We start from the raw sequence: 27,852 nt of genomic DNA, 5'->3' as shown, positions 1-27,852 counted from the left end.
CTGGCTACACATGGTAGAGGAATTGCATTGTCCTGTCTTACCTCTAGGGTTGCAAGATATCCATGTGTGGGTGTCTCAATTGCATTTGGCTTATACATAGAAAATTCATAGTCCAAATCAAATTTTCTTGGCTCTTAGGCTGCACATGTCACACAGTTGGAGCCCATGTACCATGAATTTTTCACACATGGGTGCTATGAAAATGTGTGGATCCCATGTGTGCATGTCTAGCATGCCTGGACATAAAATAGGTGCATGCAGTGAGCCAAGTGAGCAGATGCAATTCCACTACACCATGCATATCCAGTAAGTTCATCAGAATTGCCCAAATACAGAACTCATGTCAATTGCTTTTTAGGTCAGGAGCAAGGCTGAAAAAGGTATTCTTCAATGAGAGATATCTGGAGTGCAGAATTCACTTTTTCTGATTATACAAAGAGGTTGATGGCTCGTGATCTACATTAGTGACACTTCCTGGCAGTTGGGGATCTACCAGTTCACTACTACTGGTATCGTCAAAGCTCTGCTCACTCTCCAAGCTTGGAACTGTCCATATGCCACCGTGATTACAACCAGTAGAATGAGTTTTGAAGTAGCTCCTTCCTGAGCAGTGAGGAAAGAAAAAAGGGAAAGTTAAAAAAAAATTTAAATCACAAGCATTGTTCAACAGCCATTGTGTATTTCAACAGCAGGAACCCCAAGTTACACCCTTCTCTCTTCTACAACCGCATATATCTAGTTCAAACAGACATTCCCACCCAAATGCTTGGGGACTTTGAACCCACTATGCTGCACAGGAAAGCATTTTTTGTAGGCCCGCTTATTTGGAAAGCCAAGAAAAATTTTGAAATCAGCATAACCTTGTGTCCTACCAGGCTTGGTGGCAGCATACACCTCTTCCCAGGTATAGTTAGCCAGGTTCACAGGCTGTGTCACCCAGGGATCCTTCAGTACTCCTTCTAGAGTTGCACGACTCTCTGGGAACGGCTGCAAGAGCCCAGAAAGGAGATCCATCAGTTCTGAGAATGGGAAAGCAAGATCAGTCATCTTAGCTTGTCTGGCAGTTACACTATAGCTGATGCAAGTTAAATAACTTGAGCAAATAAAAATTCAGCATCTACTCATTGCAATTTCGAACAGTGTCCTACAGCTTCCCCCTTCAAGCATCTTCCTTACTTTATGAGTTCCTTCTCTCAGGACTGTTCAGCTATGAAATGACCGAATAGAACAGAGCTAAACATTAGCACTACCTGCTAAATATGCATCTTATATGGTGCAAAATGGACTTGTACAACTATAACACTGGGTCATCTGCCTCGATTACGGACTTGATAAACAAATCTTCCAGGGTTTTTCTTAATTTGGTTCTTTTTGTTTTGAGGCATTAGTGTTTATTATTTGGCCCACATGTCAAATAAAAATAACTCAAGAACTAAAGAGGGTAATAGAGAGGCCATTTGATTAGTGCAGCTGTTCTGACAGAATGTCTGAGTACAGAACACCCAAGTGTTGGTTATAACGTGTCTATGCCTTGTTATTTCCCGGGAGCAACTGCCTGACCTTGGGTCTCTGGAGCAATGGCACTTCTACATACTCAACAAATCCAAACACAATGTGACCAGTGCATGAAAGACCATGATCAGGACTGACGAACCTGGGAAAGAATGCAGCTGGTACAGCATCCTAAAGTGGACAACAGCATCCTGGGCCATAACCAACAACTGGGTGTGTAGGTGCAAGTCTGGGTCCAGAAGCGTTCCCAAACTTTGAATCTGCTCCTTCAAGGGGAGTGGAACCCTGTGCAGAACAGGCTGACAGTTAATAACCTGGGTCACACATCTCCCAATTAACAGCACCTCTGTCTTGTCCAGATTTAAATTTCAGCTTTCAATACATAGGGTCCAAGCCCCTCAGGTTGTAGAAACCTAAAAGAGTTGTTCTACCAAGAGGTCCACCAAATCTCACTCCAGGTCTATTTCTTCTCCCTTCAGTTTCCCACCTTTTGACACTCTGTAAGGAGGCCTTAATACGGCATCCATGGTTTCTTCCAGCTCACAAAAAGGATTTTCTCCAAAGACTAGGGTATAAAGGGTGACACCAAGTGACCACATCTCCAGTTCTGGTCCTCTGTACCTAAGGAAGTAAACACAGGTTCAAACTGCAAGCTTCAAAGTGTTCCCAGAAATCAAACAAAAAGGAGAACACAAACAAAAAGGGAACCGCATTTTAAAAGTAGCAGTAAGACACAAAAGCAAACAAATAAACTTTCTATTATCCACCACCCAAGACACTGGATTCATCAACCCTGGCTCAGTCTGAAATTTCATGCACAATGAAGGATGCAAGTTCTAACTGGAAGAGCAGTGTGTTAGGAAGAGTAAATAGTCAGGGAGATCTCTGGAAGCAGCCTAAAAAAAAAAAGAGCAAGGAGGCTGAAAACCCTCCAGTTGATCACTATGTATTCCCCCATTACAGTCTTACAGCTATTTTACAAGCCATTCCCTGAACCAAACCAAGGTACTATTGGCCAGGTGTATAAATTCTAAACTCATACATACGGATTGCCTGAGAGCACTTCTGGTGAGCAGTATTCAATTGTCCCACAGAAGGTATAGAACATCTTGCCAGGTTCCAGGTAAGCAGCTGAGCCAAAGTCTATCAGCTTGATACTGAAATCTTCAGCAATGATGATGTTTTCATCTTTGATATCTCTGTGAAGGATATTCCTACAGCGTAGATAGCCCACTGCAGATATCAGCTGATGAACAGAGCCAGAGATCAAGATGTGCTTCATTGCCGACAGTACAGATATTTACTACTTATAAACCAATCATTTATAAATGCCTTGAAATTTTTTTGCTTCTTTTCAACCTGAAAAGGCATTCACTGAGTTAGAGGATAGAGAACATTGCTTAATAGCATCACATTTCCTTTTCTACATCCTTCAATGCTCCGTTTAATAACAGAGGTCTCCTCAAAAGTGCTCCTGCCATCTTGGGTACAGTGCATGGGAACAAGAGACAAGAGCTTCACCTTTGCATTGTTAGGGCTGTAGAACTCCCGCTGCAAAGTGATTTGGATCTTATGGGCCAACACACATTTTGCTGCCTTAAAAGTTAGACCTAAAAGATCTGGGTATATTTGGGGTGCCAATTCCAAAAATGGCATCAGTTTTGCCCTATCATGTTTAGTTTCAGAGACACAGCATAGCCTTGTTAGTGAATGGTTCTTGTAACTTCCTCATGAGGAAGCTGATGCCATGGCTTCCTCATGAGGAAGCTGCTTGAACCATTCACTAATGAGGCTATACCAAGTATGTGGAACTAGATGTGATAGGACAAAACTGATGCCATTTTTGGAGTCAGCACCCCAAATTCATATAAAACCACAATACATTTTGGAAAAGGTTTTTCTCACCCTCAATTTCGCAGGCCTATGTAACCACTTCACTGTGGGTTTTTACATGTGCAAGTCTTGACTTTAGGAAACTTGGAAGGAGCAGAGTTAAGTAAATTATCACGGCAAGGAAGATTATGGCAAACTATTCTACCTTGTTCTATCAAGATAACCCCCTACTCTCTCGGCCCTGAACAGACATACTGCATCTGACCCCAGGTTGCCTCCTTAGACAGTCTACCTTAGCCATGCCTGTGCCAACAGTCTTGTAACTGTTGGTACAAGCATGGCTCACCACGCTTGACAGTTTCTGCAAGTTCCATCACTGCAGCATGAGTTGAGGTAGTTGGCTGAGGTAGCACATGAGCACATGCAGAAACCAACAGCAAGGTGGACATGTGTTGTGGAAGGTATTCTTATCTTCTCGCTTAAGAATCTAAGAAGTGCCTTGCTGGATCAGTCCAAAACAGACCTCCTTGGCAAGAACGTCAGCAGCCAGCAGGAGCACATCGTCTAGCAACTGGCATCCATTTCCAATCCACCTTGTCCTGAAACTGGATTTAACTGAGGCAGTAGATTGCTGCCCCCACCCAAGGCAGGAGACTACCTTGAGGAAAGTTTCCCTCTAGAACAGCAGTCTCCAAACTGGAGATTGCTCCATAACAATAATCCCTTCCCTGGCGCAAATAAAGTTTGCCATTCTGCCAGGGAGCTGCAGATCTTCCTTCCCTACCTCCCCTAAAAATCATGCCATCCAGCCACATCTGCCCAGAAACACAGGCGCAAAGACTGTCGGTATGACGGAACACGAAGTGGTTGGCTGGTGTGACATTTGGGGGAGATCGGAAAGTCTTGACTTTCCCACTATTGAAAATACTAGTGAAGCTAAAGGACTTTATTTGGCTCAGAGTCAAGTCTTCTGTTTCCTAGCCAAAGTACAAGGTCAACAAAAAAGAAAACAATGGTGAATGCATCCAAATAACTCAGCAGCCCCTTAAGGATGCTGAAGCATTACAGAAGCCTCCCAGTGATAGGAAAGTTCAAGACCAGGTGAAAATATGCAGAAAAATGAGGGGGGAATCAGAAATTTTCATCTTTTTTCCATCCTTGCCCTATTGCACATATTTGCAGCAAGTTGTTATGTAAGGAGCTCGCTGACAAGCCCTCTCTGTTATCATGAGTGACAACGAGAGCCAGCAGAAACTGGTGCTGCAAATATATCTGTTCTTGACTAAACTGGTCGCAGAAAAATAACTTATAAACTAGCACTCTCATAAGGAAGAATTAACAAGGAAATCTCCCCCAGCTGCAGATCCATTTAATTCCAACTGCACTTTGGCCAAATCTTACCTGTCTAAATATATAACTTGTCAAAGGCTCATCCATGAAAGGCTGGTTATCAATGAATGTGAAGAGATCCAGGCCAGAGCCATGCTTCTCCATTACCAGCTGGAAGAACTGCTCGTTCTCAAGAACATCTAGCACCTGGTGAGAAAAACTGACACATGACTTCTGATTCTCAAAGAACTTCACAAACTTTATACCCCGGACCATAAAAGTCTCTTTTCATTTTCTCACTGAACAAAGATAAAAGAAAGAGTTCCCCTGATGCTGCTTCAAGGAAGGTTGAAAAGAAATTCAGACAGTGGGCATTCTTCCGGCTCTTGAGACACGCAGTGTTTCTCCCACTCAAGCAGGGGCAGAATGTTCAATAAAGCTCTAGATCAGTGGTGAGGAATCTGGGACCTTAAGACTGCATGTGGCCTCTTGGGGTACCAGTTGCAACTTTTTGCATATTTTGTCTGCAAATACTAAATCCATCTTTTATTGCATGACATAACCCCAAACTCATGGTATTTATGGGGGTAACATTTATTTTTCCTATGAGGGGCAACTCAGTAATTGGTGAATTACAAACTACTCAGTGACTTGCATCATAGGCCTGAGAGCTTCTTAGGAAAAGAAGTGTAATTGGTTAAAAAAAATGTATGACTTTTGTAGTTAGGAAAAATAATTATGAATTATATATAAAAGAAAGAAAATGTGGCCTTCCAATATAAAAACAGGTTCCCCACCCCTGCTAGAAGCTTCTGAGGTTGGCTCAGCACCAAGTGCAAAACTCCACCATGTGTGATAGCATGAAGAAATTTGCTGTAACACAGTGTTTCTCAAACTGTGGGTCAGGACCTACTAGGTTGGTCGTGAACCAATTTCAGGTGGGTCCCCATTCATTTCATATTTAATACTTATATTAGACTTGATGCTACTACCATGGTATGTGACTGCATTTGGAAAAATGTGACATACCTTTACTTTTAACAAACTACTATGTATATTCTTTTAACAATGATAGTAAATGGGATTTACTCCTGGGTAAGTGTGGGTAGAATTTCAGCCTAAATTGTTACAAATGCTCCTGCATCATCAAGATGTCACTTCTGGTCATGATATCACTTCCAGTGGGTCCTGACAGACTCTCATTCTAAAAGGTGGGTCCCAGTGCTAAGTGTGTGAGAACCATTGCTCTAACACATCCAAACAAAAGAAACTCATTTTATGAATTTAGAATATAGTTGGGTGTTTGCATTTTGGGTTAACTCTACCTTAATAATATTGGGGTGCTGCAGCTTTAACAGAATTGTAATCTCCTGAGTAACTCTCCCCAGCTCAGGATCATCTATCCAGCAGTAGTCTAACACCTTCTCTTTCCAAATGAACTTCACTACGACCTATGAATAATACAAAGCAAGAGAATATAAATCGTAAGTAGACAACAAGGATGGAAAAGTGAAGTTGCAACTTTGCACACTCTTACATGACAGTAGGTTCCACTGAACATAGTGGAACTTACTTCTGAGTAAACATATATAGGCTTGCAATATAGGCTGCTTAAAAACAAAATCAAAAAGCTTACATTGCAATTAGCATCTGAACGCATGGGTTCCAAAAGATACCTGTATGCTTAAACTGTGTATCTGACAGTCAAAAGATATGCTTAAACTATATACATATATAACAAATCTATGGCATCAATATGTATATTTTATGTGAACAGCTGCAGGGTTGTCAAAAAATTGCTTCAGGGGACACTCTCACATGGGCATGTCCTAAGCATTTCATAGGCTAAATTAAAATTTCTCAACAGACAGGTTATTTGCAAGAAAAAGCAGCAATGCAATATTCATTTTACAATTTAAGGGCCCAATCCTATCCAACTTTCCAATGCTGGTGCAGCTGCGATGCAGCCCTGAGGAAGAGGAACAAACATTCCCTTATCTGGAGGAGGCCTCAGTGGCTGCTCCCCAACCACAAAAAGCAGAGCATGCCCCATTGGCACTGCTGCACTGGCGCTAGAAGTTGGATAGGATTTGGCCCCAAGCCCCTGGAGGGCTCCCTGGGCCTCAGAATGTCTTATATGGGCAAAAAGGTTGTGTTTTTTTGGTTGAAACAGCCATTCTGAAGCCTGCAGAGGCCACAGGCGTGCACAGCCTCTATAGGCTTCAAAAAGCCCTCCAAAGGCAACCAGAGCACAGCTTCCAGCAGAGTCAGATTGGGCCATATCTAGCTCAACATGGGTCTGGGTGACCCACATTGAGCCAGATCCGTGGATGAGGAATCCACGGACACAGAAGCCCCACCTGTAATGTGCAGCTCTCAGAAGTATGTTGGCTGAGCTTCTTTTTGTATCACAATTAATATAAAAAGGTAAATAAGAAATGTTCAAGCTTTTTAATTATTTACCTGGTATAAGCCAAGAGTTCACTGGATTAAAACGTAAGTTTAATGTTCATGATGAATAAATGTATTTAAGAATTTAAATGTTTCTTAAACATTGTGGCTCTCAAACATTTGAAGTTCATCATACATGACTCTTACATGAAGCAAGTTTGGCCACCCCTGCCATACACAGCTTATGCGTAAATGATATGTACTGGCGGGGCCTCCGTATCTGTGGATTGTGCATCTGTAGATCTGGCTCAACGTCGGTCCCCCCACTCTCGCACTGAGCCAGTCTTGGCCTCACCTGAGCCCTCCAGAGGCAAGCAAAGCTGTGCTCTGGGGCTTCCCTGGGCCTCAGAATGCTTTTCCACAGCATTTATCCCTCAGGAAACCAGAAGTTGCATTTTTTGGCCTGAAACAACCATCCTGAAGCCTGCAGAGACTGGGCGGACACATGCTGCCTCTGCAGGCTTCCAGAAACCTCTGTTTCTCTTCGGAGGGCTTTTGGGGGGCTGAAAATCACAGATTTGATTATCCATGATTTTTGGTGTCTGCAGGGAGTCCGAGAACCAATCCCCCGCAGATACAGAGGCCCCATCTGTATGTGTGTGAATAAGAGTATAATAAAATGACACTATAAAGTGTGTGTACATTGTCTTGAGACACCCTGCATATATTACTGTATATATTAAAAACTATTACATAAAATGATATTTCATATAAGAACTGCATGTGTTAAAAACTATAATCACAAATCAATTTAACCCAGAAACATGAAGGTCTATTTTATCAGTAATTATTGAGAGTCCCTTTCTCAATGATGAAATGAAGAAACTTGAAGGTTTGGGGCAGATACAAATACTGGAAATATATGAGAAGTTTACTCTTTCACCTCCTCATGGTCCACTCTGCGTTTGGCTGTCCAGACAAATCCAAAAGCTCCTTTGCCAATAAGAATGAGTGTGTCATATTTCTTCCCATAGTCTCCCTCGCAAGCCCTCAGTTGTTCTAACTCTTCAGCTCTTCGTGAATTCTCAAACAAAGGTGTGGTTTTGATCAGCTGCAGCAGAAAGGAACACAGGTACATACTACTAAATCTGAGTGGGCTAATCAAAATTGCATATGACCTAAGAAAAGGCAAAACAAGGAAGACACAGTGACCATACACCAAAGACAGTTAGCTACTGAAGGTTGGAGTTGCCTAAAATGATATGCTCTGTGCTGGTAGTCTCCAAGGGCTCAATCCTGTCTAACTTTCCAGCTCTGGTCTAGCCACAATGCAGCCCTGTGGTCAGGGAACACATGATGCCATACCTTGAGGAGGCCCCAGTGACTGCCCCTCCATCACTGGATACAGCGCACACCCCACCAGCACAACTCACCAGCACTAGAAAACTGAATAGGATTGGGCCCTAAGCCAGTTACAAATGAGCAACGACTCCAATTATACCCCACAATCCTCTCTTCTTTCAGGAAATTAGATGTTTCCTAGGTTCAAGGAAAGAGGCACAGGGAAGGAAGGAAGAAGTGGAGGCAAAAAGAAAAGTTTGGCTGCCTTCCTAGGTGCCAGGCTTGGCACAGAGATTCTGGAATGATTAGAGGGTGGTCCATAATACAGCACAAGCAAATCAAATCTCAGGTCCAGCAAAAATAGGAGAGAAGAGAAATGCATGGTTTGGAGGATCTATGGCCAGACTCTGCATCAAACATAAGGACTGCAGGCCTGCTGCAGCCCATGGAAGTTTTTTATCTGGCCCTCAGGCTCTCCCAGCACCACTGTCGGTTGCTGAGCTGTCACTGCTAAAAGTGCAGCCTGCATGAGAATTGCACTCTCCCTTATCTTGAAAATATGATCAAGATTTGTATGGTTTCTCTTCTTTCATTTGAAGCTGGTGAGTTCCCGAGTGAGAAAAAAAGTGCTTATTTCTGCTCATGACCTGCTGAATGACATCATTTTCAGCCCTTTGCAGGTATCATGAATGCTATTCCATCCAAAAATGAATTTGAATATGCAGTGTTTGGGGGCACAGACTAACATCAAGCCTTTTGTGGGATGAGTTGCTCATAAAACCCTATGCTACCATTTACATAAGGCTCTAATGAAGGTGGTGAGTGGAAGGCAGAGTCTAGAGATATTTTCTTGGATGACCCCAAATGATCATGTTTAATGTCAGGAAGCTATCAGGACAGTGGAATTGTTTTGCAGGTCTGCATAGGATGACAAGCTAGGGTTTGGCTACTTGTAGAATTTCATTTGATGCTTCTCCAAGCCACAGAGGAGTGCTGAGCAAAAGAACCAAAGTTTGCCTTTTATTAGATCAGCAGTTTTCAACCTTTTTCATCTCATGGCACACTGACAAGGCACTAAAATTTGCAAGGCACACCATCAGGTTTTTTTTACAGTTGACAAGGCACACCATGTTGTCAATGGGAGGCTCATATCCCCTCTTGGCCCTACTAATAAATTACCTTCCCCCAAATTCCTGTGGCACACCTGTGGACCACTTGTGGCACATCAGTGTGCCATGGCACGGTGGCTGAAAATGGCTATACTAGAGGCTTGTGGGCTTCATGCCTCTATGGAATCAATTTGATCAAGGACAACACAAATCTGGCCTGGGTCACATACTGTCTTAGCATGCACCCAGGATGATATATGCTTTGTACGTACAAACGTTGGGCAACATGTGTTGCCAGCAAGCTCTCATCCAACTCTTTTACAGTATAAATGGTTTCAGCTGGAAGAAGCTAATTTCTTTGCAGTCACAATATGAACATCCCTTACCAAAGGGATGTGGGCAGTAGATCATGGCATGACATTGCCTTCCATGTTTTAGGATGCATCCAGACTAGCTCTCTTGTCACATTTATTTCATTCTCTCATTAATGTAATACTTGCACTTTTTCCAGGGACTCAATTCTGAAGGTTATTTTATTTTTTAAATAAACCTAAACTCGTTCAAATGTATCTTCTAATATGTGTTACGAAATTTGTAGCCCCTCCCCAACAAAAACAATGGTGAAGTAGTAGACTTTGGGAATCTTGAGGCAGCCCAATTGAGCTTCCACAAGAAAAAAAAACAATGAAGTTTAAGCAGGTGCAATGACAGAGATGGATACAACTGTGCACATTCACAATTTTGTTTTAAAAGGAAAGAAACATCTTCAATAATTAAAGAGGTGGCACAACAGTAGAGGAATTATTTCAATATTAATTGTAAAAATTGGGCCTTCTGAATGAGGCATGAGCATTTGTATTCTTAATTAGAATGTGGAGAGTGACAGATAGCAGGAATGATGTGGAATGTGTCCCATCTAAATGTGAATAACAGGTTGTGCAAAAAGAAAGAAAAAGCCTACCCAGGTGGCTGCACTCTTGTTTGCTCACTGCTGGTATCCATGCTCCTGAAAGGGCCTAATGCAATGTTCCTAAACTGTGGATCTCCACCAACCAGCAGTTTACAGCTGGATTGTTGGTGGGTTATGAAATTGAAACTAACAAGATGATCATTGACAAAGAAAAAGTATTGAGCCCTCTGTAAAGTAAAACTGAGCTGCACATGCGCATTTATTTGAGTAGGTGAACATGCCTCAGTCCACTTTGAAGGGCAGGCAAAGAGGAACGCAACGCCATCACAATGGTCCTACTCTGATGAATGTGGGCCCCAAACACATTTGAGAAGGAAGATCCCCTCTCCAAGCTGAGAAGGAAAATGGAAAGTAAAACTGAACATATCTGTGTGTATACTTGTGAGTAGGCCCTGGCTCTTATTGAGAATAAAGTGAAAGGAAAAGCGATGCCATCAGAATGGTCCTGACCCAATGAACATGGAAGCTCAATAAATGCTCCAGTAGATGGTCATCATCCCCCCCTCCCCCCATAGTAGAAAGGATAAAAACAGAGGCTTGAGCATCTGGTAAACTTTTTTTGGTCTCAAAACTAGGTGAGCCCTGACAGAGTGCCATTTTGGTGCTAAAAATTTAGGGAACCATTGGCTTAATGGACAGAACATCCAGTATACTTACTTCTCCCAAGCTAAGCACAGAGTTATCACCTAAGGTCTGGGAAGAGCTGGCCAAACTGGAAAGTAGTAACTGTGTCTTTGCTACTGCTTGCCTCTGGCTCTGGAAGAGGTCTCTGATAACCCAAACACAGAAGAGAGCAGTGGGGCCACGCAGTTCAACACGCTTCACTTCAAAGAGTATACCTGCAAACATATAAAGCATTTCAAGAAGACACACTAGAACCCAGCAAATGGCAACCAGAGAAAATTTACAAATCTTACTCTCAGGGTAAGATTCTGAAATCCACAAATGTCATGGTCTAAAAACCTCTTTTTATCATAACGCAAGTATGAGACACAGAACTTTATTACGGGTCAAATGACACTTTAGGGCCATGTGTAGAGGTGTTTGAAAATGGTGTTGTCTATTTTACTTAAAAGTCAGCCCGTTGTGTTCAGTAAGACTTAGAGAGCAAACCAAAGGCACCCTTGGGCTGATGCAAGTCCCTTGCGCTGACCCAGGAGGGTAGCAAACATGCTGTAAATCAAGTTTGCACCTCCTCAAGAGGAAGCTGGGTCAGTGCTCTGAGAAGTGCCAGCCTGTGGAGGATGACATAAGCCTCCGCGCTGGCTTCCTCTTGGACACCTGCATTGGCCCAGCTGGGCTGATGCAAGGACAAAAGTTAGGCAGGGGGAGGCATTCCTGGGCAGGGGAAGGGCAGGTGGTGGGTGGCCCCAGGGGCAGGCGGGCGGGGAGTGGGAGGTGGGGCTGGGATCCTGCAGTTATGCAGGATTCTAACCTCTGTTCCAGGGGAGAACAGAGTAGATTCAAGCCTCTCCGCTCTCCTCGGACTTATGCTAACTCAATAGGTGGCGCAAATCCGAGGAAGCCCATAGGGGCTAGTGACCCTTACCCAGGGGTAAGGGGAAAAGTTTCCCCTTGCCTCTGGCTGAGCTGCTTGTGGCCCCAATCCTGCACTGGATACAGCACAAGCCTCTTTGCTTGCCTGTTCCAGCACAGGATAGGATTGTGCCCTTATGCTGTAATCCTATTTTATTCAGACCTCTAGCCATGTTTTTTTTTTTATTTAAACAGTAACTTCCAAGGGTATATCAGAATTGGGACCACAGAACAAAAGGAGGGGGCACCACAACTTGAAGTGGCTATTAGCTCCAATTGTGTTGGTGGAACACCACAGTGGACTTTTCCTTCATAGAGTTAATAGAAGTTTTGGTCAGGGAGGAGTGTTGATTTTCATTGGAACTTCAGTGCAGTGGAAAAGAATTATTTTTCACATTTTTTATTTTTTCACATTTTTATATTGCCCTTCCTCCAAAGAGCTCAGGGTGGTGTACACAGCTGCTCCCCTCCTTTTGTCCTCACAACAACCCTGTGAGGTAGGTGAGGCTGAGAGAAAGTGACTGACCCAAGGTCACCCAAGAAGTTCATGGCTGAGGGGGGATTTGAACCTGGATCTTCCAGGTCTAAGTCCACCTCCCAAACCACTACACATCTCTCCCCATCCACCACAGTTCTGATCAAGTCCACCAGCTATAGTTGCTTTTTAAAAAAAAACAAGAACCACAAACACATATGCAGAGCCAAACTTACTGTAATGTGTAGCTTGATTCCAAAAACAATGAAATAAGTGACTACTGGAAGAATGGACAACACTGGCTTTGTTCCAGTCAAAGAACAAAAACAAAGAATATCCAATACAATCTTAAGCAGCAAACTGGTTTAATTTAAACACATATCATTCCAAAACAGCTTGTTCTGGAAGTCCAAGCATTCAGTATTCAAACCTGCCCACCCACTCCCCACTGTTCACTTCACGGGGTCTATGAGGCACTCTGACAACTAACCAAACCAGAGCAATTAACCATAGAAAGTTGCTAGAGAGAGACAAAATTCAAGAGTATTTCGCCAAACATTTTAAGCAGCTTTTCAAAGCCTTCCAAAAGTTTTCTGTTATAACTTCACCACCTGCCAAATGTATCTTGAATTGAAGTGGAACAGAAAAAGGTGGTCTGTTAAAAGAATTAGAGGGAGAGCGCTAATCTTTGCTTCCAACATACCTAGTTGGGAACCATCTCGGTGGTAGCAGCTACCCGAATAGCTGCCTTCCTGGATCTCAGTGTTTGAAGTTGTACTTGAGGACAGCACAGCTTCTTGCTTCACAGGTGTTGATGTTACCTGTGCCATGTTATGCTGCTTCGATGGCAGGAATTCTTCTGGGGAATGAATATCATTGTTTGGTGAACGTATTTCCAGATTATTCCCCGTGTTCTCTGCAGCACTTTCTATCTCTAAGCACTCAGAAAAATCTGTGTTAGCAGGATCCAAATGCTTGCCAGAGACAAAGCTTCTCCAACTGCCTGTGAGAGAACCACCACTCAGTGGAAACTCAGCCTGATCACTTGCCTTATACAGGGGCTGGCAAATATCTTCCTTACTAAACAAGGATGCGTTTATTGGTTCAGATGCAGCAGATAAGTCTGAATCCATCTCCACATTAATCCTCAGAGTTAGTCCTGCCAAGCCACAGCAAACAGAATCCACTTCTTCACCTGACTTCTTGCTATCCACAATTGCCAGCGGAGAGTCATCACAATGTATTAATGATCCTGCAGGAGGAGAGTGGCTACCGCACTTTTCATCAGGCAAACTTGGTAAATCCTTTGCCAAATTTTCAAGTGCAACATCCTCCAAGCTGGAGCTTTTTGTGTTGTGTACAAGATTTGCCTGTGGCAAGTAACTGATTTCCCCATGTGTTTTCTTGGAAGTAGATGTTCTGCTGTGCATTGGCTCATCCAGTGTGGGAGTCCCAAATGACACATGTACAGCATCACAAAGCAAGCTCTCCTCAAGTTCTAAATCATCTTCTGTTCTACATGCAACACAAGTCTCTTTTCGCAGAGATGTAGCTGCAGTTTCGTGCTTCATAGTTTCATGCAGTGAACTCGAACGGTGTGTATCCAGAGGGCTATTTTTCTCTATCTGACTTAGTTCATGAGAACTGCAGGCAAGATCACTGTCCAGTAGCATAGCGCTATCTTTATTTAAAATGCATGTTTCTGAATGAAACCGCTTTAGAGAATGTGCTTCAGATTGCCAAGCGTTGATAGATTTTGCAGCTTTCATTTCAGTGCAGCCTTCACCATGCAAACTCTCAGAAGGTAGCACCTCATCATAGACCAGCACGTCACTGGTGGATGAATTGTCTCTGTTTTTCAAAGCAAACAAATCAAAGTTACTGTCTATGCTGTTTTGAATGACAGAACGTCTTCTTTCATATGTTCCTCACCCCTAAAATTAAGGTAAAGAAATGATGTTTTTTCTGACATGCCATCAAAATTTTCTAAGATTAAGTTGGTCAGCACAAGGGTTAAAACTTCTTTGGTGGTGGTGGCGGCGGCATCTACAACTCCCACCCAAAACAGAAACCTCATTTCCACAGCACAAGGCCTTGTAGAAGAGCTGTTAAAATGTTTTTAATAAACTATTTTATTCGTATTTTAATACATTAAAGTAGCATTTAGATTGCATGCTAGCGGGTGGTTTAAATTTTAAAAATCCACACAGTTAAGAAGAAAGGGAATAAGAGGTGCTCATGTACAGCCTGAACTGCATGGGGGTCTCTGTCAAACTTTTATATGCAGTGCACATGGGTCAGGTTAGAAGCCTGACATTTTTTAAAGGCACACTCTTATGCATTTAAAATTTGGGTGAGGAGAGAGGATTTGGAGTGTTGAGCTGGCAGAGGATTTAAGAGGTAAAGAGCCTCTTGCCCGCTGCTCCATTCATATCTTGCTCCCTCTGGAACAAGCATTGCTTTTCAAAATAGGACCTGGGCCGATACTGTACATGCATTCATGTGCAACACAGCTAACCTCTTAATGCTCTGTACTTTGCAAAAATCTGTCCAGGTGCTGGGGGGGGGGGGAGAAACAGCAGCAGCTAGCTACCTAGGTCATGTGTAGTTTGTCTTTGGGCCAAACTGCACATGACACAAAACGCATCAACGGTGTAGTTACAGTGGGCCTTCCTTATCTGTGGGTTCTGCACCCATGATCTGACTCAATGCGGGTGCTGACGCACACAAAGGGACTCATATGACCTTCTGTTCATGTCCGGGAGGCCATCTGATGCTCAGGGAGGTCATGCATGGCCTTCCAGTGACTCAGAAGGCCTCCCAGACACTTCTGAGAGGCACTTCTGGTTTGCCAGCACCACATTTCAATGGATTTGATTATCCATGGAAATTGGCATCCGTGAAGGGTCCTGGAACAACCCCCTATTGACACTGAGGATCCACCGAACAGATTTAGGTTTATGCATTTGTAGGAGCCACAATTTGGATTGAGACCACAGCACTAAAGTAGAGGAAATTTAACACCATCTCTTTGCCATTTCCTGCCGAAAACTGCCACTTTACTGCAATGGCAATTTTTGAGTTAAACTGCTGCTTTGCAGGAACGATTTATACTAGAGCTTATAACAAGCTGTCCAATCCTGAGCACCAGTTGCAACTGAGGGCCTGATTTTAAAGTGCAGACCTCTATCCCATGCAAGTAAACCTACCTATTCAGTGGTGTAGATGCCTCTGGAGGAGAAGACAGAACCATCAGCAAGCTACCCCCATTCTCCAGCAGGGCCTCCTTCCCAGTATTAACCTCTGCTTCATCATTCCTTGTTAATCCCTGTTGCTGATCTTGCAAACTCAGCAAATCCACATCTCCAGCAAGCACTTGGCTAGTACCTGAACCAACGAAACAGGAACAGTGGTGTTCAGCACCTGCATTTACAGCTTCCTTTTATAAAAGTACTTGTAAGGGGGCCACACTGGAAAAGTGAGCCAAAGCACCCTGACTTCAATCCACTCACACATAATTGAACAGTTGCAGCAAAACCTGGATAGGAATGTGTACATTAATGTTTATCCAAAGGCTCGACCCTTTGAAAGCCAACAGAGGACAGCCACACTGATTAACTTTCTTTTCTAATGTGCTCTACTGGTTGCACTACCATCACTGGCACTTACTTTCCCCAATTTCCACCATACAAGAGCCATCCAGATGGGCTTCTTTAAAGTTCCCTGAGGAGCTTGCATTTTCTAGATCCACTGCATTGCTGACAGGTGGCAAAGACGAGCCATCAACTTTATCCATATAATTGTAAAAACCCGGAATCAAGAACGTGATATTCTAGAATACAAAATGTAACATTATATAACCCACCTGCTTCTCCTCGCTGCACAGTGATCAATTTCAATATAATCTACAACCAAGTACAATCTGCATTGAACTGTTCTGTTCAGAAAGACATAAAGTATCAGTTTTGTCCAATATGCAGGCAAATAGCTGTTTATGTAGCCCATGCTGAAAATTTGCGAGTAAACTTTTCCCATCCTTTGACAAGGCCAAGCTAAATATTTCTGGCAACTAGGTTAATGTACCAGTCACCAGCATGCCCATCTGCTGAATGGCTGCTCTAACTCCTCAGCATTTAGCAGAGGAGTAGAGGTTGTTTCCAAGACTCACAAATGTTACTGGAAGTCTATCAAAATTGTAATATTTAATGGCTACTGTGATTCTCTCTAAAGAAAAAATAATGATAAAAACATATACCTTCCCCAGCAGCTCCTTTTCCTCATAGCCAAACAGCATTAATGAAAATGCATTATTGATTCCATAAATTGTACCATCTGCCTGAACAGTTATCAGCCCACTGATGGTGGTAAACACCCAGACAGTAGCACAGAAAGAACACTCTTTGGGTGAGGCTGCCATGCCATCTTTTGAAGTTTCAGCATCAAGTATTGGCACAGGGTCATCTACTAATAGGGTAGCTCCTTCAGCAGGAAAGTTCAGCTTCAGTTTCAGGCTTAGCGGGAATGTTGTCCCCTCTCTTGCTCGGCCAACAGACCGCTGTATCTTGATGTTCTAGAAAAAAGCACCTAGTCACATGGTAATAGTAATTAACTATGCTCACATACATGAAGTGTACACAGGCACATTTAGGGCACAATCCTAACTTGCGCTGGAACAGGCAGGCTGATTGGGCTGTGCTGAATCCAGCAGAAGGTAAGTGCAGGCATGGGCGCACCTCAGAGTAAGGGGATTTTATTCTCATTTTCCCGTGTTGCGTGCCAGCTAGCCCTATGGGGCTACAGCCCTTTGCAGGTGCAAACCTGAGTGGCCCATGTAATGCTGGTCAGGCCAGGGAAAGTGGTTAGGATCCAGTCTGCACTGCCATGGCCAGTTCCATCCCCCTCCAGGTCCGATCTACCTCCCAGATCACCCTCCCCCGCCCAAAAACACTCCCTCCCTGCCTCCAACATATGCTCCTGCACCCTCTCCAGCCCCATGTCGGCATGCCCACTCTTACCCAATCCCTGTGCAGGTATGGTGCTGCTAGGCCAGCATACATGTAATTTGGTCCTAAGTATCATTAAGGCTGCAATCCTAACCACACTTTCCTGAGAGTAAGCCCCACTGAACAAAATAGAACTTACTTCTGAGTAGACCTGGTTAGGATTGTGCCCTAAGAGAATTATCAGTAATTCACAACATGGTACCTTTGGAATTTTCTTGCCAAGCTGAGGAATTTGAATAGAAGGAATCAGGTCAGTTATGCAATGACCAATCACATCTTCTGATGTTGAGTAGCCATGGAGATTAGCAAAAAGAGGTTCACATGAAGTAATCTGTCCCTTAAAATGAAAATACCATAAAATAAGTTACACGTTACAGCACACTCTATTCCAATTGCTATAACAAACTCTATTTCAAAGCATCTGCTTCTGACAATATTAAGGTAAAAAGGCCAAAGCACAAACAAAAGCAGATGATGGCAATGCTGACCACCACTTCAGCAGTTTCCCCTGGGGCAATGCTGACCACCACTTCAGCAGTTTCCCCTGGGGGCTGGGGATAAGAATAGGCCCTCAGTTTGGCTGTACTTGTCGTAAGAGGCGACTAAACAGCCACCGGGTAGATGGGGCTCGTCAGCCTGGGAAGGCAGCTCATCTGAGAGAAGGAAAACTCTGATCCCAAACCTCCACTGCCTTGTGGCTACATCCAGTTATGGAAAAGGCTTCAGGAGTCAACCTCGAGGCAAAATCCGGAGCCGGAGTCCCTGAGGCAGTTCATGGCTGAACACAGTCACGTTCTGGCAACTCCTGCGATGCCGCTGGAACCAACCGTATTGGCCTCTGCCTTTCCATTGGACCATTTCAGCGACGTGGAGAGGGGGGATTTGCTGCATGGGTAACAGCCTATCCTCCATACCTACTCTACCCAGGCTTCGCGCACTGGAGAGGACACTCTGTTCCAGAGCCACCATTCAGAGCGCGATACCATAGTCTTCCGAGACTAAAGGATGCCAACAAGACTTCAGCAGTCTTGAAATAATAAAATGCCACTCTGACATGTGTGACAAACCTCCACATTCCACAACTATCAAAAACCAGCCAATTTTTCCACATTTGTTTTGCTTAACATATCTGTGTGTCACTTTTTTGGCTGACAACTAGCTTCCAAGGCATCTAAAAATAAGAGAAAATCACACAGACACAAGGCTGTTTTTTTAAAATACATAATCCGCTTTCATACGTACAAGTCCCTGACAACACTCTGCAACTCCTTTGCTGAAAAACAAAAATAGCTCTACAACTAATTTCAGTTACAGCAACAAGCTGCAAAGTCCTATGGCTCTAAGAGAATTTACTAAGGCAATTCCCAGCACATCATTCATTGGAAATAGCTCATACCAAAATTACTAGAGAAAAACAACTGATAACATATATGGCTGACATATTGCTGGATGACATATTGCTTAAAAGTGTTTCAGTAAATCCCGGCCCACTCATAGGAATTTATTGCTACTCAATTTAAATAACAATCATCATTTTGGACTAACAGAATACTCACATTGCTTGTGAAAGAAACAGAAGCAGAAAGTCTTTCCACAGGCTCCAGAACAACCACACAGTACTGACTGCCATGGGTCTTCATTCTTCTCATCCATACAGAGACTGGGATTTTTTCATTACTACGGGAAATAATATCTACCTATTAAGAAAATACATTGTTAAATTTCTACTCTGCAGAACTGAACAAGTCCTACTGAATCTCTCAGTGCCAATTTCTATATAACCCTTTATGTTTTCATTTGTGGAACTTTGTAGCATAACATCACCACCAATGTTCCCTATAATTCTTGAGGGTAACACACAGAACTGGCAATCAGAGCCCCAGGGCTAGTTAAACAGTAAAACCATGCTATGTGTAACTAGAGAGATAAGATACCTCATTGAACAGTAGGTCTGCCCATCAAATGCACAACAGATACAGTTGTGAACATCACCAACTGGAGCAGTGTTTCTCAAACTGTGGGTTGGGACCCACTAGGTGGGTCGCGAGCCAATTTCAGATGGGTCCCCATCCGTTTCAATATTTTATTTTTAATACATTAGACTTGATGCTGCCATGATATGCAACTACATTTGGGGAAATGTTACAGAACCATACTTTTAACAAGCTACTATGTATATTCTTTTAACTATGATAGTAAATGGTACTGACTCCTGGGTAAGTGTGGGTAGGATTGCAGCCTAGGATTGCTTAAATTTTCCTGCTTGATTATTTCACTTCCGGTCATGACATCACTTCCAGTGGGTCCTGACAGATTCTCATTCTAAAAAAGTGGGTCCCAGTGCTAAACGTGTGAGAACCACTGGACTGGAAGGATTGAAAAGGAACTCTGGGCCCTATCCAACTTTCCAGTCCTGATATTACCACAATGCAACCCCTAAACAGCCCTTACCTTGAGGAGGCCTCTGTGACCATCCTTCCCCCACAGGATGCAGTGCATGTCCCTTTGGCATGGCTGCATCAGTGCAGAAAAAATGGTTAGGACTGGGCCCTCAGCTTCTCTTAACTACTCATGCATACTTAGAAAGAGTAGCTTCATTTTTTAATAACAAAAATTCAGACCTTCCAGTCTTAATGCTACTCAAAGATACAGGCTCTTGATGCATGACTAATTGCCCTGTAACCTGACTGAAAGGGGGGGAAGGACTGGCCACTGTTTTTGAAGAGATTAACAAGGAGCTTAAGCAGTACTGTGTGCCATTCCCCCCCCTTCTGTGTAATGGAACAGCCTAGAGAGAAGGAGAAGAGAACTTAGTCTTCACTGTGTCCTTTTGCTCTCCTCCTGGCTGCAGATCCACCTGAACAGCCCTGACCCCTGAGTGACCTACAGATAAGGTGAGAAGACGATCTGATTTATTGGCAGAAATTTCTCACCTTATAGACTAGTATCTATGGTAAGTGTTCTACCAACACTTAGGAATACTAAATATATTAGATGCCATACCTTCAGCATCTGGACTTACACAGCACAGTGCACAGGTACACAAACATGCTTTATGCCTGCAATTACTTCATCAAATTTAAGCAAGAATTTGACATAGATAAGATTCCTATGAGTGCCTGTTCAGTCATTTTGTGCCTACCACTGCATGGGCAGCATAATAAAATCCAGGAAATATTACAATAGCATAATACACTACATTATGCAAATTTCTACACTAGAATATTTATTCTAGTGTCTTACCCACCACTGTTCCAGGAACTACGGCTCCATGCTCTTTAGAATTAACATGTTCTTCTTTCAGCATTTCTGCTATATCCCAATTAGATTTTGAAATCATCTGTGATAATTTCTGGCCAATCATTTCATGAGTATTGTAACCAAAAAGCCTGCAGGCTTTGTCATTTGCAACTAGAACCTAAGAGAGAAACCCAAGGGAAAAGTCAATGAAAATTATCCTCTTCACTGTTAAAAAAGGTAACACAGAGACCCATTCTGTACTTTGCAAATGGAACACAGTGCATAAGTACTCAAACATGCTTTATGCCTGCAATTACTTTCTCATTAAATTCAAGCAAGATTTGCTAAGCCCCACTGATTCTGATGATCTCCGAAATGCAAACTGAAATCCAACAATCGAACGGTACATAAATATTCTTATGCATATTTATTCATAAATAAGACCCACCAAATTGAAAGGCTCCAGATTAACATTATCTGGATTATGTCCAAAATCTGGATGAAGTTCTGATTCTGAATTTAGACTTCACAATTGTTGCTTACAGAGAGACTATTTTCTATTCAGCCTTCTCTGGGTATTGCTTAAGCACTTTATCTTACAGGATTAAAAGCCAACATCCCACTGACACAGCATTATAGTTTTGTTTACAGGCATGCCTTCAGTAGGTATGTCAAGTTAAAATGCTAACAAACTAAATAATCAGCAAATTACAATATTACTGGGTCTCAATTCCAAGCAGTAATCTCTGATTAAAACAGCAATTACTTAATTGGCTCTTCACAATAATAGTGGCATGCCAAATACCATTATTACTCAACTACATCCAGCCACATTTTGGTCTTTAGTTTCCAGCTGCAGCCGCTTTCAGTGAAAGAGGCTGTTTATAGCATCTGTCCCATATAACAATGTAATCGCACCAGATAACATTTCCTACAGAGATCCCATTCCATTTTGAAAATAAACTGGGGTAAACTCTCTATTCTGGTCTAATCTGGTCACAGGCAGAGCCAATTCTATGCTCTAACTGCTTCACTTCTGAAATCTGTTTACTGTTTTGTCTCATATCAATTCTTATATACTGGGATAGAGAAGAGATGCCTGAGGTGGGGCTCTGTTCTGAGTTGTTAGGATGTCTATGCAGGAAAATGTTCTAAAGACAGTGGGAGGATAGATACCACCAGGTATCTTTGGGGAATGTTTGGACTGTCTATGGGGGTCATAAGGGATATATTGCAGACAAAGTATTCTGTAATGTCATTGGTTGTGTCATGTGCAAGTGTCTTCTGGGTTTGTGGTACTCCTGGCTATGGCTATTAGAAGGATTGCAACTTAGCAGCCTGGCTATGGCCAGGAGTGGCTGCATGCATGTGAGTTGTTTATCCTATAGGGCTGACCCTTAGCCTTCCATGAGTGCAACATAAAGTCCCAATCCTGGCACAACAAATAGGATTCTGACTAGCTCGCATACAGATGTATCTGAACATCAAAGCATGGCTTTTTTCTTCCCACAGCTTCAGCCCTACATCTCCCCATCCTGGAAACGCATCTGATATCACAAAAGTCAAGGTACCATTGATGGGATTCTCAGTAGTCAACCATTTAGGCAGAATTGATTAGCCCAATTGCGGGGCTACTTCCCTTACTTGGGAGAAGGTGACAAAAGTCCCCTTTTCCGAGGCGGCGGCAGCAGCTGCCCAGGACATGCAGGATTCTGCGGTAGCCATTTTGGTGCCACAGCATCCCGTGCTCTGAGCAGCTCAGAATTAGACTGTTAGTTGGCACCCTATCCAACTTAGCCACTCTTTGACATTAGAAGCAACTTAGCAGCCCAGCATTTCCAAGCAAGTATTGCTGGGAAGTCCTGCTGATTTCAATGATTTTACTTCCAACTATATCTGCTTCCGATGGCAGCCTAAAGCCCCAATTGCAAGTCTTAGTGAAATCAGTGTGGCATGTTCTGATATTAGTTAAAATTTTAGCTTACCAGACATGCAAAGGTTAAGAACATAAGAACAGCCCTACTGGATCAGGCCATAGACCCATCTAGTCCAGCTTCCTGTATCTCACAACGGCCCACCAAATGCCCCAGGCAGCGCACCAGATAACAAGAGACCTCATTCTGGTGCCCTCCCTTGCATCTCGCCTTCTGACATAGCCCATTTCTAAAATCAGGAGGTTGCACATACACATCATGGCTTGTAACCCATAATGGATTTTTCTTCCAGAAACTTGTCCAGTCCCCTTTTAAAGGCATCCAGGCCAGACACCAACACCACATCCTGTGGCAAGGAGTTCCACAGACCAAACACATGCAGAGTAAAGAAATATTTTCTTTTGTCTGTTCTAACTCTCCCAACACTCAATTTTAGTGGATGTCCCCTGGTTCTGGTGTTATGTGAAAGTGTAAAGAACATCTCTCTATCCACTCTTTCCTTCCCGCGCATAATTTTGTATGTCTCAATCATCTCCCCCCTCAGGCACCTCTTTTCTAGGCTGAAGAGGCCCAAATGCCGTAGCCTTTCCTCATAAGGAAGGTGCCCCAGCCCAGTAATCATCTTAGTTGCTCTCTTTTGCACGTTTGCCATTTCCACTATGTCTTTTTTGAGATGTGGCAACCAGAACTGGACACAATACTCCAGGTGTGGCCTTACCATTGATTTGTACAACGGCATTATAATATTAGCCGTTTTGTTCTTAATACCTTTTCTAATGATCCCAAGCATAGAATTGGCCTTCTTCATTGCCGCCACACATTGGGTCAACACTTTCATCAACCTGTCCACCACCACCCCAAGATCTCTCTCCTGATCTGTCACAGACAGCTCAGAACCCATTAGCCTATATGTGAAGTTTTGATTTTTTGCCCCAATGTGCATGACCTTACACTTACTGACATTGAAGCGCATATGCCATTTTGCTGCCCATTCTGCCAGTCTGGAGAGATCCTTCTGGAGCTCTTCCCAATCACTTCTGGTCTTCACCACTCAGAAAGGTTTGGTGTCATCTGCAAACTTAGCCACCTCACTGCTCAACCCTGTCTCCAGGTCATTTATGAAGAGGTTGAAGAGCACTGGTCCCAGGGCAGATCCTTGGGGCACACCGCTTTTCCTTTAATTCCCTGACTGTGGAGTTTTTTCAGTAGCCTTTGGTGAGGGACCTTGTCGAATGCCTTCTGAAAGTCCAGATATATAATGTCCACGGGTTCTCCCACATCCACATGACTGTTGACCTTTTCAAAGAATTCTAAAAGGTTTGTGAAGCAAGACTTACCCTTACAGAAGCCATGCTGATTCTCCCTCAGCAAGGCCTGTTCGTCTATGTGTTTTGAGATTCTATCTTTGATGAGGCATTCCACCATCAAACCCGGTATAGATGTTAGGCCTATAGTTTCCGGGGTCCCCCCCCCCTTTCCCTTTTTAAAGATAGGCGTGACATTTGCTATCCTCCAATCTTCTGGCACCATGGCCGTTTTGAGGGACAAGTTGCATATTTTAGTCAAGAGATCAGCAACTTCATTCTTCAATTCCTTAATAACTCTTGGGTGGATGCCATCAGGCCCCGGTGACTTATTGACCTTTAATTTATCAATGAGGTCTGAAACACCTTCTCTATTAACCTCTATCTGACTTAATTCCTCGGTCAGGAGGGGCCGTTTGGGCAGTGGTATCTGCCCAAGGTCTTCTGCCGTGAAGATAGATGCAAAGAACTCATTCAATTTCTCTGCCATCTCTAAGTCTCCTTTTATCTCCCCTTCCCCTCCCTCACCATCCAGAGGACCAACCGCTTTTCTGGCGGGTTTCCTGCTTCTAACATATTTGAAGAAGCTTTTATTATTCCCCTTAATGTTGCTGGCCATGCGTTCCTCATAGTCTCGCTTGGCCTCCCGTATCACCTTCTTACATTTCTTTTGCCACAGTTTATGTTCCTTTTTATTCTCCTCATTAGGGCAAGACTTCCATTTACGGAAGGAAGCTTGCTTGCCCTTTACAGCCTCTCTAACTTGGCTCGTTAGCCATGCGGGCACCCTCCTGGATTTAGTGGAACCCTTCTTTCTTTGTGGTATACACCTCTGCTGGGCCTCTGTTACTGTTGTTTTAAGCAGGCTCCATGCACTCTGGAGAGATTAGACTCTTTTTACCTTCCCTTTCAACCTCCTTCTAACCAGCCTCCTCATTTGAGTGAAGTCCGCCTGCCGGAAGTCAAGGGTTTTTGTGAGAGATTTGCCCAGTATTCTTCCCCCAACGTGCATGTTGAAATGGATCGCAGCATGATCACTGTTCCCCACGGCTCCGTAACATTGACGTTACGTTAGGTTAGTTAGCACCTCCTGATGAAATTTGACCCTGTTTATACAATATTAGCATCAAACTAGACTCAGAAAAATACTGTACTAGCTAAATCAATAATGGGTATTACTCTAAAATCACCCTTAATGTGACTGTATACATATTGCTGGTTTTATTCATTCGCATTAAAAAAATAAAAAAGGGAAAAAATGGAAAAAGCTAGCGATTACCTCAGTTGTCTTGACATCCACAGTGAAGATGGCTTTATTTGGGTTATGCACAGTTGATGGAAGACCTTGGGTGGATTCTCCAAAAGCCAAGGCATTTAAGAGGGAACAAGATGAAGCACTGCATATTGAACAGGAAAGGGAAGTAGATTCTAAATGGATCCAAGAGTTAGGAAGTTTGCTGGTACAAATGTTCCGAGCAGCTAATGAAGATAAGCAATAGGAATTCCATCCATTTTCTAAAAGGAAAAAACCAGAATTCTACAGCTATCTGAAATGTCATAGTACGCTGTATATGAAAAAGATTTCAAGACAACCACTTATGGGCAGTAGATAAATGATACTGTCCAATCCAAAAATGTATTTTATATGGTAGAAAATACACTGTTAGGAAAAATTAAATAAAGCTGCATTGCTTTTAACTGTAATAAAGTTGTAGCAAAGAGACTCACAGTGCAATCCTATGCATGTCTACTTGAAAGCAAATTCCATTGTGTTCAATGGAACAATTCCCAGGTAAGTATGATTAAGATTGCAGCCTCAGTTATGTTGTTTCGACATACACAAACTAGAAGAAGGTTGGAAAGAGTCTTGCCTCATTCTTTAGATCTAAGGAACAGTTAACAAGACTAGGCTTACTCAGTCTTTGGAGCAGTTCCTTAAAAAGCCTTGATCTCCCACAGATTATATTAACCATAAAAAGATTTCACTGGGAGAGGGGGCAAGCACTAATGCAAGATGTTAAAAACACGGTCAGCATATAAAAGTGGCTAGAGCAAGTTGACCCACATTCACAATTCAAAAATAATCTGCTCCTGTTCCATTTTCCAATAAACTCCCTCTACACCAATTTGTCCAATGTTTCCTTTTCCAACAGTTTTTACAAAACACTCTCACTCATGGCATGGCAACAAGCTAAAGCAAACAACTGAAAACCACCCCTCTCTTTTTGATGAACCGAGAACGCTTTATATCTCAACGTGCCAATGTAGTCACCTGACAATGATGCTTTATTCTTGCAGAGCCTGGAAAGGCCACTCTTCCTTTTCTTGATTGTACAGGGAAAGGACTTGCTGTGCTCTTCACAGACCCCAGAAAGAGTCAGGCCTGTTGAGGAGCCCACAAGACCCTCTTTGGAAGAGGTATAAACCTTGGCTGCCATAGTCGTGTCTGTACTATAGTTTTTTCTCCAAGAAAATCCAGCCTCTGAAACTGAAACAGAAGTAGCAAGTCATATCAAGAACTGAAGGGGTCTTTCAGTTTGGTTCAAGAACTTTATGAGATAGTGGCAAAGAAGGGACAAAGCAGGGCAATAAAAGGTTAGTAAGCATGGGTGGAAAGGGGAAGCAGGATAACAGAGATGGTACCCAGATGGTTTCTGTGCTGGGCACAGGCAAGGGCAAATTGGAAATGTGCGAAAAGAACAGAGGAACCAAAACAGGCGACAGACAAGGGCACAAAAGAGCCGAACTACTGAACCCAGATGCTATTCTGGAAAAAATGGAGATATTTTATTTCTTTTTTAAAATAAAGATGGGGTATTAATTATTTTTGCCCGACCCACAGGTGTACACATTTGATCCCTGTTGCATATATGCAGCAGTCAAACATTATTTCCCATCCTAGTTGCAAGTTTTGGTTCCTCAACTGAGAACCAACCAGGAATGAATGAGCAACAGGGCCTAGACCTATTTGGGCAGAAGGGAGAATGGGCATCAAGGAACACCTGACATCCCAGCTAATCACACCATTTATCAACCTGACACCCAGAATCTCCAAATAACTGACAGAAAAGTTCAGCTGCTGTCCACCCAATTCGCACTGCCCAGGAGTGCAGTAGCTTACAAGTAGGGGTGTGTGTGTTTTTGTTGTTAAAAACACATAAAGACACAAAACACCACCTTTTTGGTGTTAAATTATCCAAGTACTGTTAAGAACAAAACACACACCACATTTTAGTGTTTTATTTTTCCAGATATTAAAATAGATTACTTTTCCAGTTAGGAATACTGTGGCTGCATCTGCTGACACTATATCACTGCCTAGTACATTTTTTAAAGTGAATATAATTTATTATAATTCATTAAAATGCACCCTTGGAATAAAAAAATACCACCACTATTTGCTATTTTAATCAAAAAATTTTGGGAAATATCATCCCCTCCCCCAAAACATATACACACACCAGGGACATGCGGTGGGTGGAGAGGCAGGTGAGGCAGAGCCTCCGCACCGGAGTCCTTCAAAAAGCACCACTGCTGTGTGAGGCACCCAAGCACCTACAGCCAACATGCAGAGCACGTGGGTTGTGGGTGCTTGGGTGCCTCACATGGCGGCAGCACTTTTTGAAGGACTCCGGTGGGGAGGCTCTGCCTCACCTGCTTCCCACCCACACTGAGCGTATGGGTGCCTCACAGGCAGTGGCACCTTTCGAAGGACTCCGGTGGGGAGGCTCTGTCTCACCTGCCTCCCACCCGCCTCACGCCCTTACACACACACCCCTACTTATTAGCAACAACGATCGAACCTGCTTGGAAGCGAGGAGAGGTCTGGAGTCACCCTGCTGAGAACAGACTGCACTCTGTGCATGCTCAGAGGC

At 43.2% G+C, this 27,852-nt stretch overlaps 1 protein-coding gene across 1 annotated transcript; it reads right to left on the bottom strand.

The window, feature by feature from the left end:
- Positions 1-237: 237 nt before the first annotated feature.
- PASK (PAS domain containing serine/threonine kinase) lies at positions 238-27,852 on the bottom strand. Its single transcript, XM_066621500.1, has 18 exons — positions 27,781-27,852; positions 26,250-26,465; positions 25,257-25,492; positions 20,747-20,917; positions 19,056-19,196; positions 17,702-17,836; positions 16,752-17,066; positions 16,166-16,328; positions 15,706-15,883; positions 13,200-14,347; positions 11,143-11,324; positions 8,009-8,176; positions 6,000-6,125; positions 4,747-4,881; positions 2,559-2,758; positions 2,000-2,133; positions 873-1,019; positions 238-603 (listed from the first exon to the last, which is right to left on the bottom strand). Exons 2-18 carry the CDS (start codon positions 26,413-26,415, stop codon positions 416-418), a joined length of 3,933 nt encoding a protein of 1,310 aa, XP_066477597.1. The 5' UTR covers positions 26,416-26,465; positions 27,781-27,852; the 3' UTR covers positions 238-415.

This window comes from Tiliqua scincoides, chromosome 3, assembly GCF_035046505.1.
Source record: "Tiliqua scincoides isolate rTilSci1 chromosome 3, rTilSci1.hap2, whole genome shotgun sequence".
NCBI lineage: Eukaryota > Metazoa > Chordata > Lepidosauria > Squamata > Scincidae > Tiliqua > Tiliqua scincoides.
This window is presented reverse-complemented; position numbering and strand designations above follow the sequence as displayed.

Excerpts from the sequence above, each read along its gene's own strand:
- PASK (XM_066621500.1), bottom strand. The coding sequence starts at position 26,415 with ATGGCAGCCAAGGTTTATACCTCTTCCAAAGAGGGTCTTGTGGGCTCC. Across the intron at positions 17,837-19,055 it reads CTGTTTCTTTCACAAGCAAT|GGACAGATTACTTCATGTGA; the intron begins GTGAGTATTCTG and ends TTTCATTTTAAG. Across the intron at positions 14,348-15,705 it reads GCATCTACACCACTGAATAG|AGACAATTCATCCACCAGTG; the intron begins GTAGGTTTACTT and ends TTTGAAAAACAG.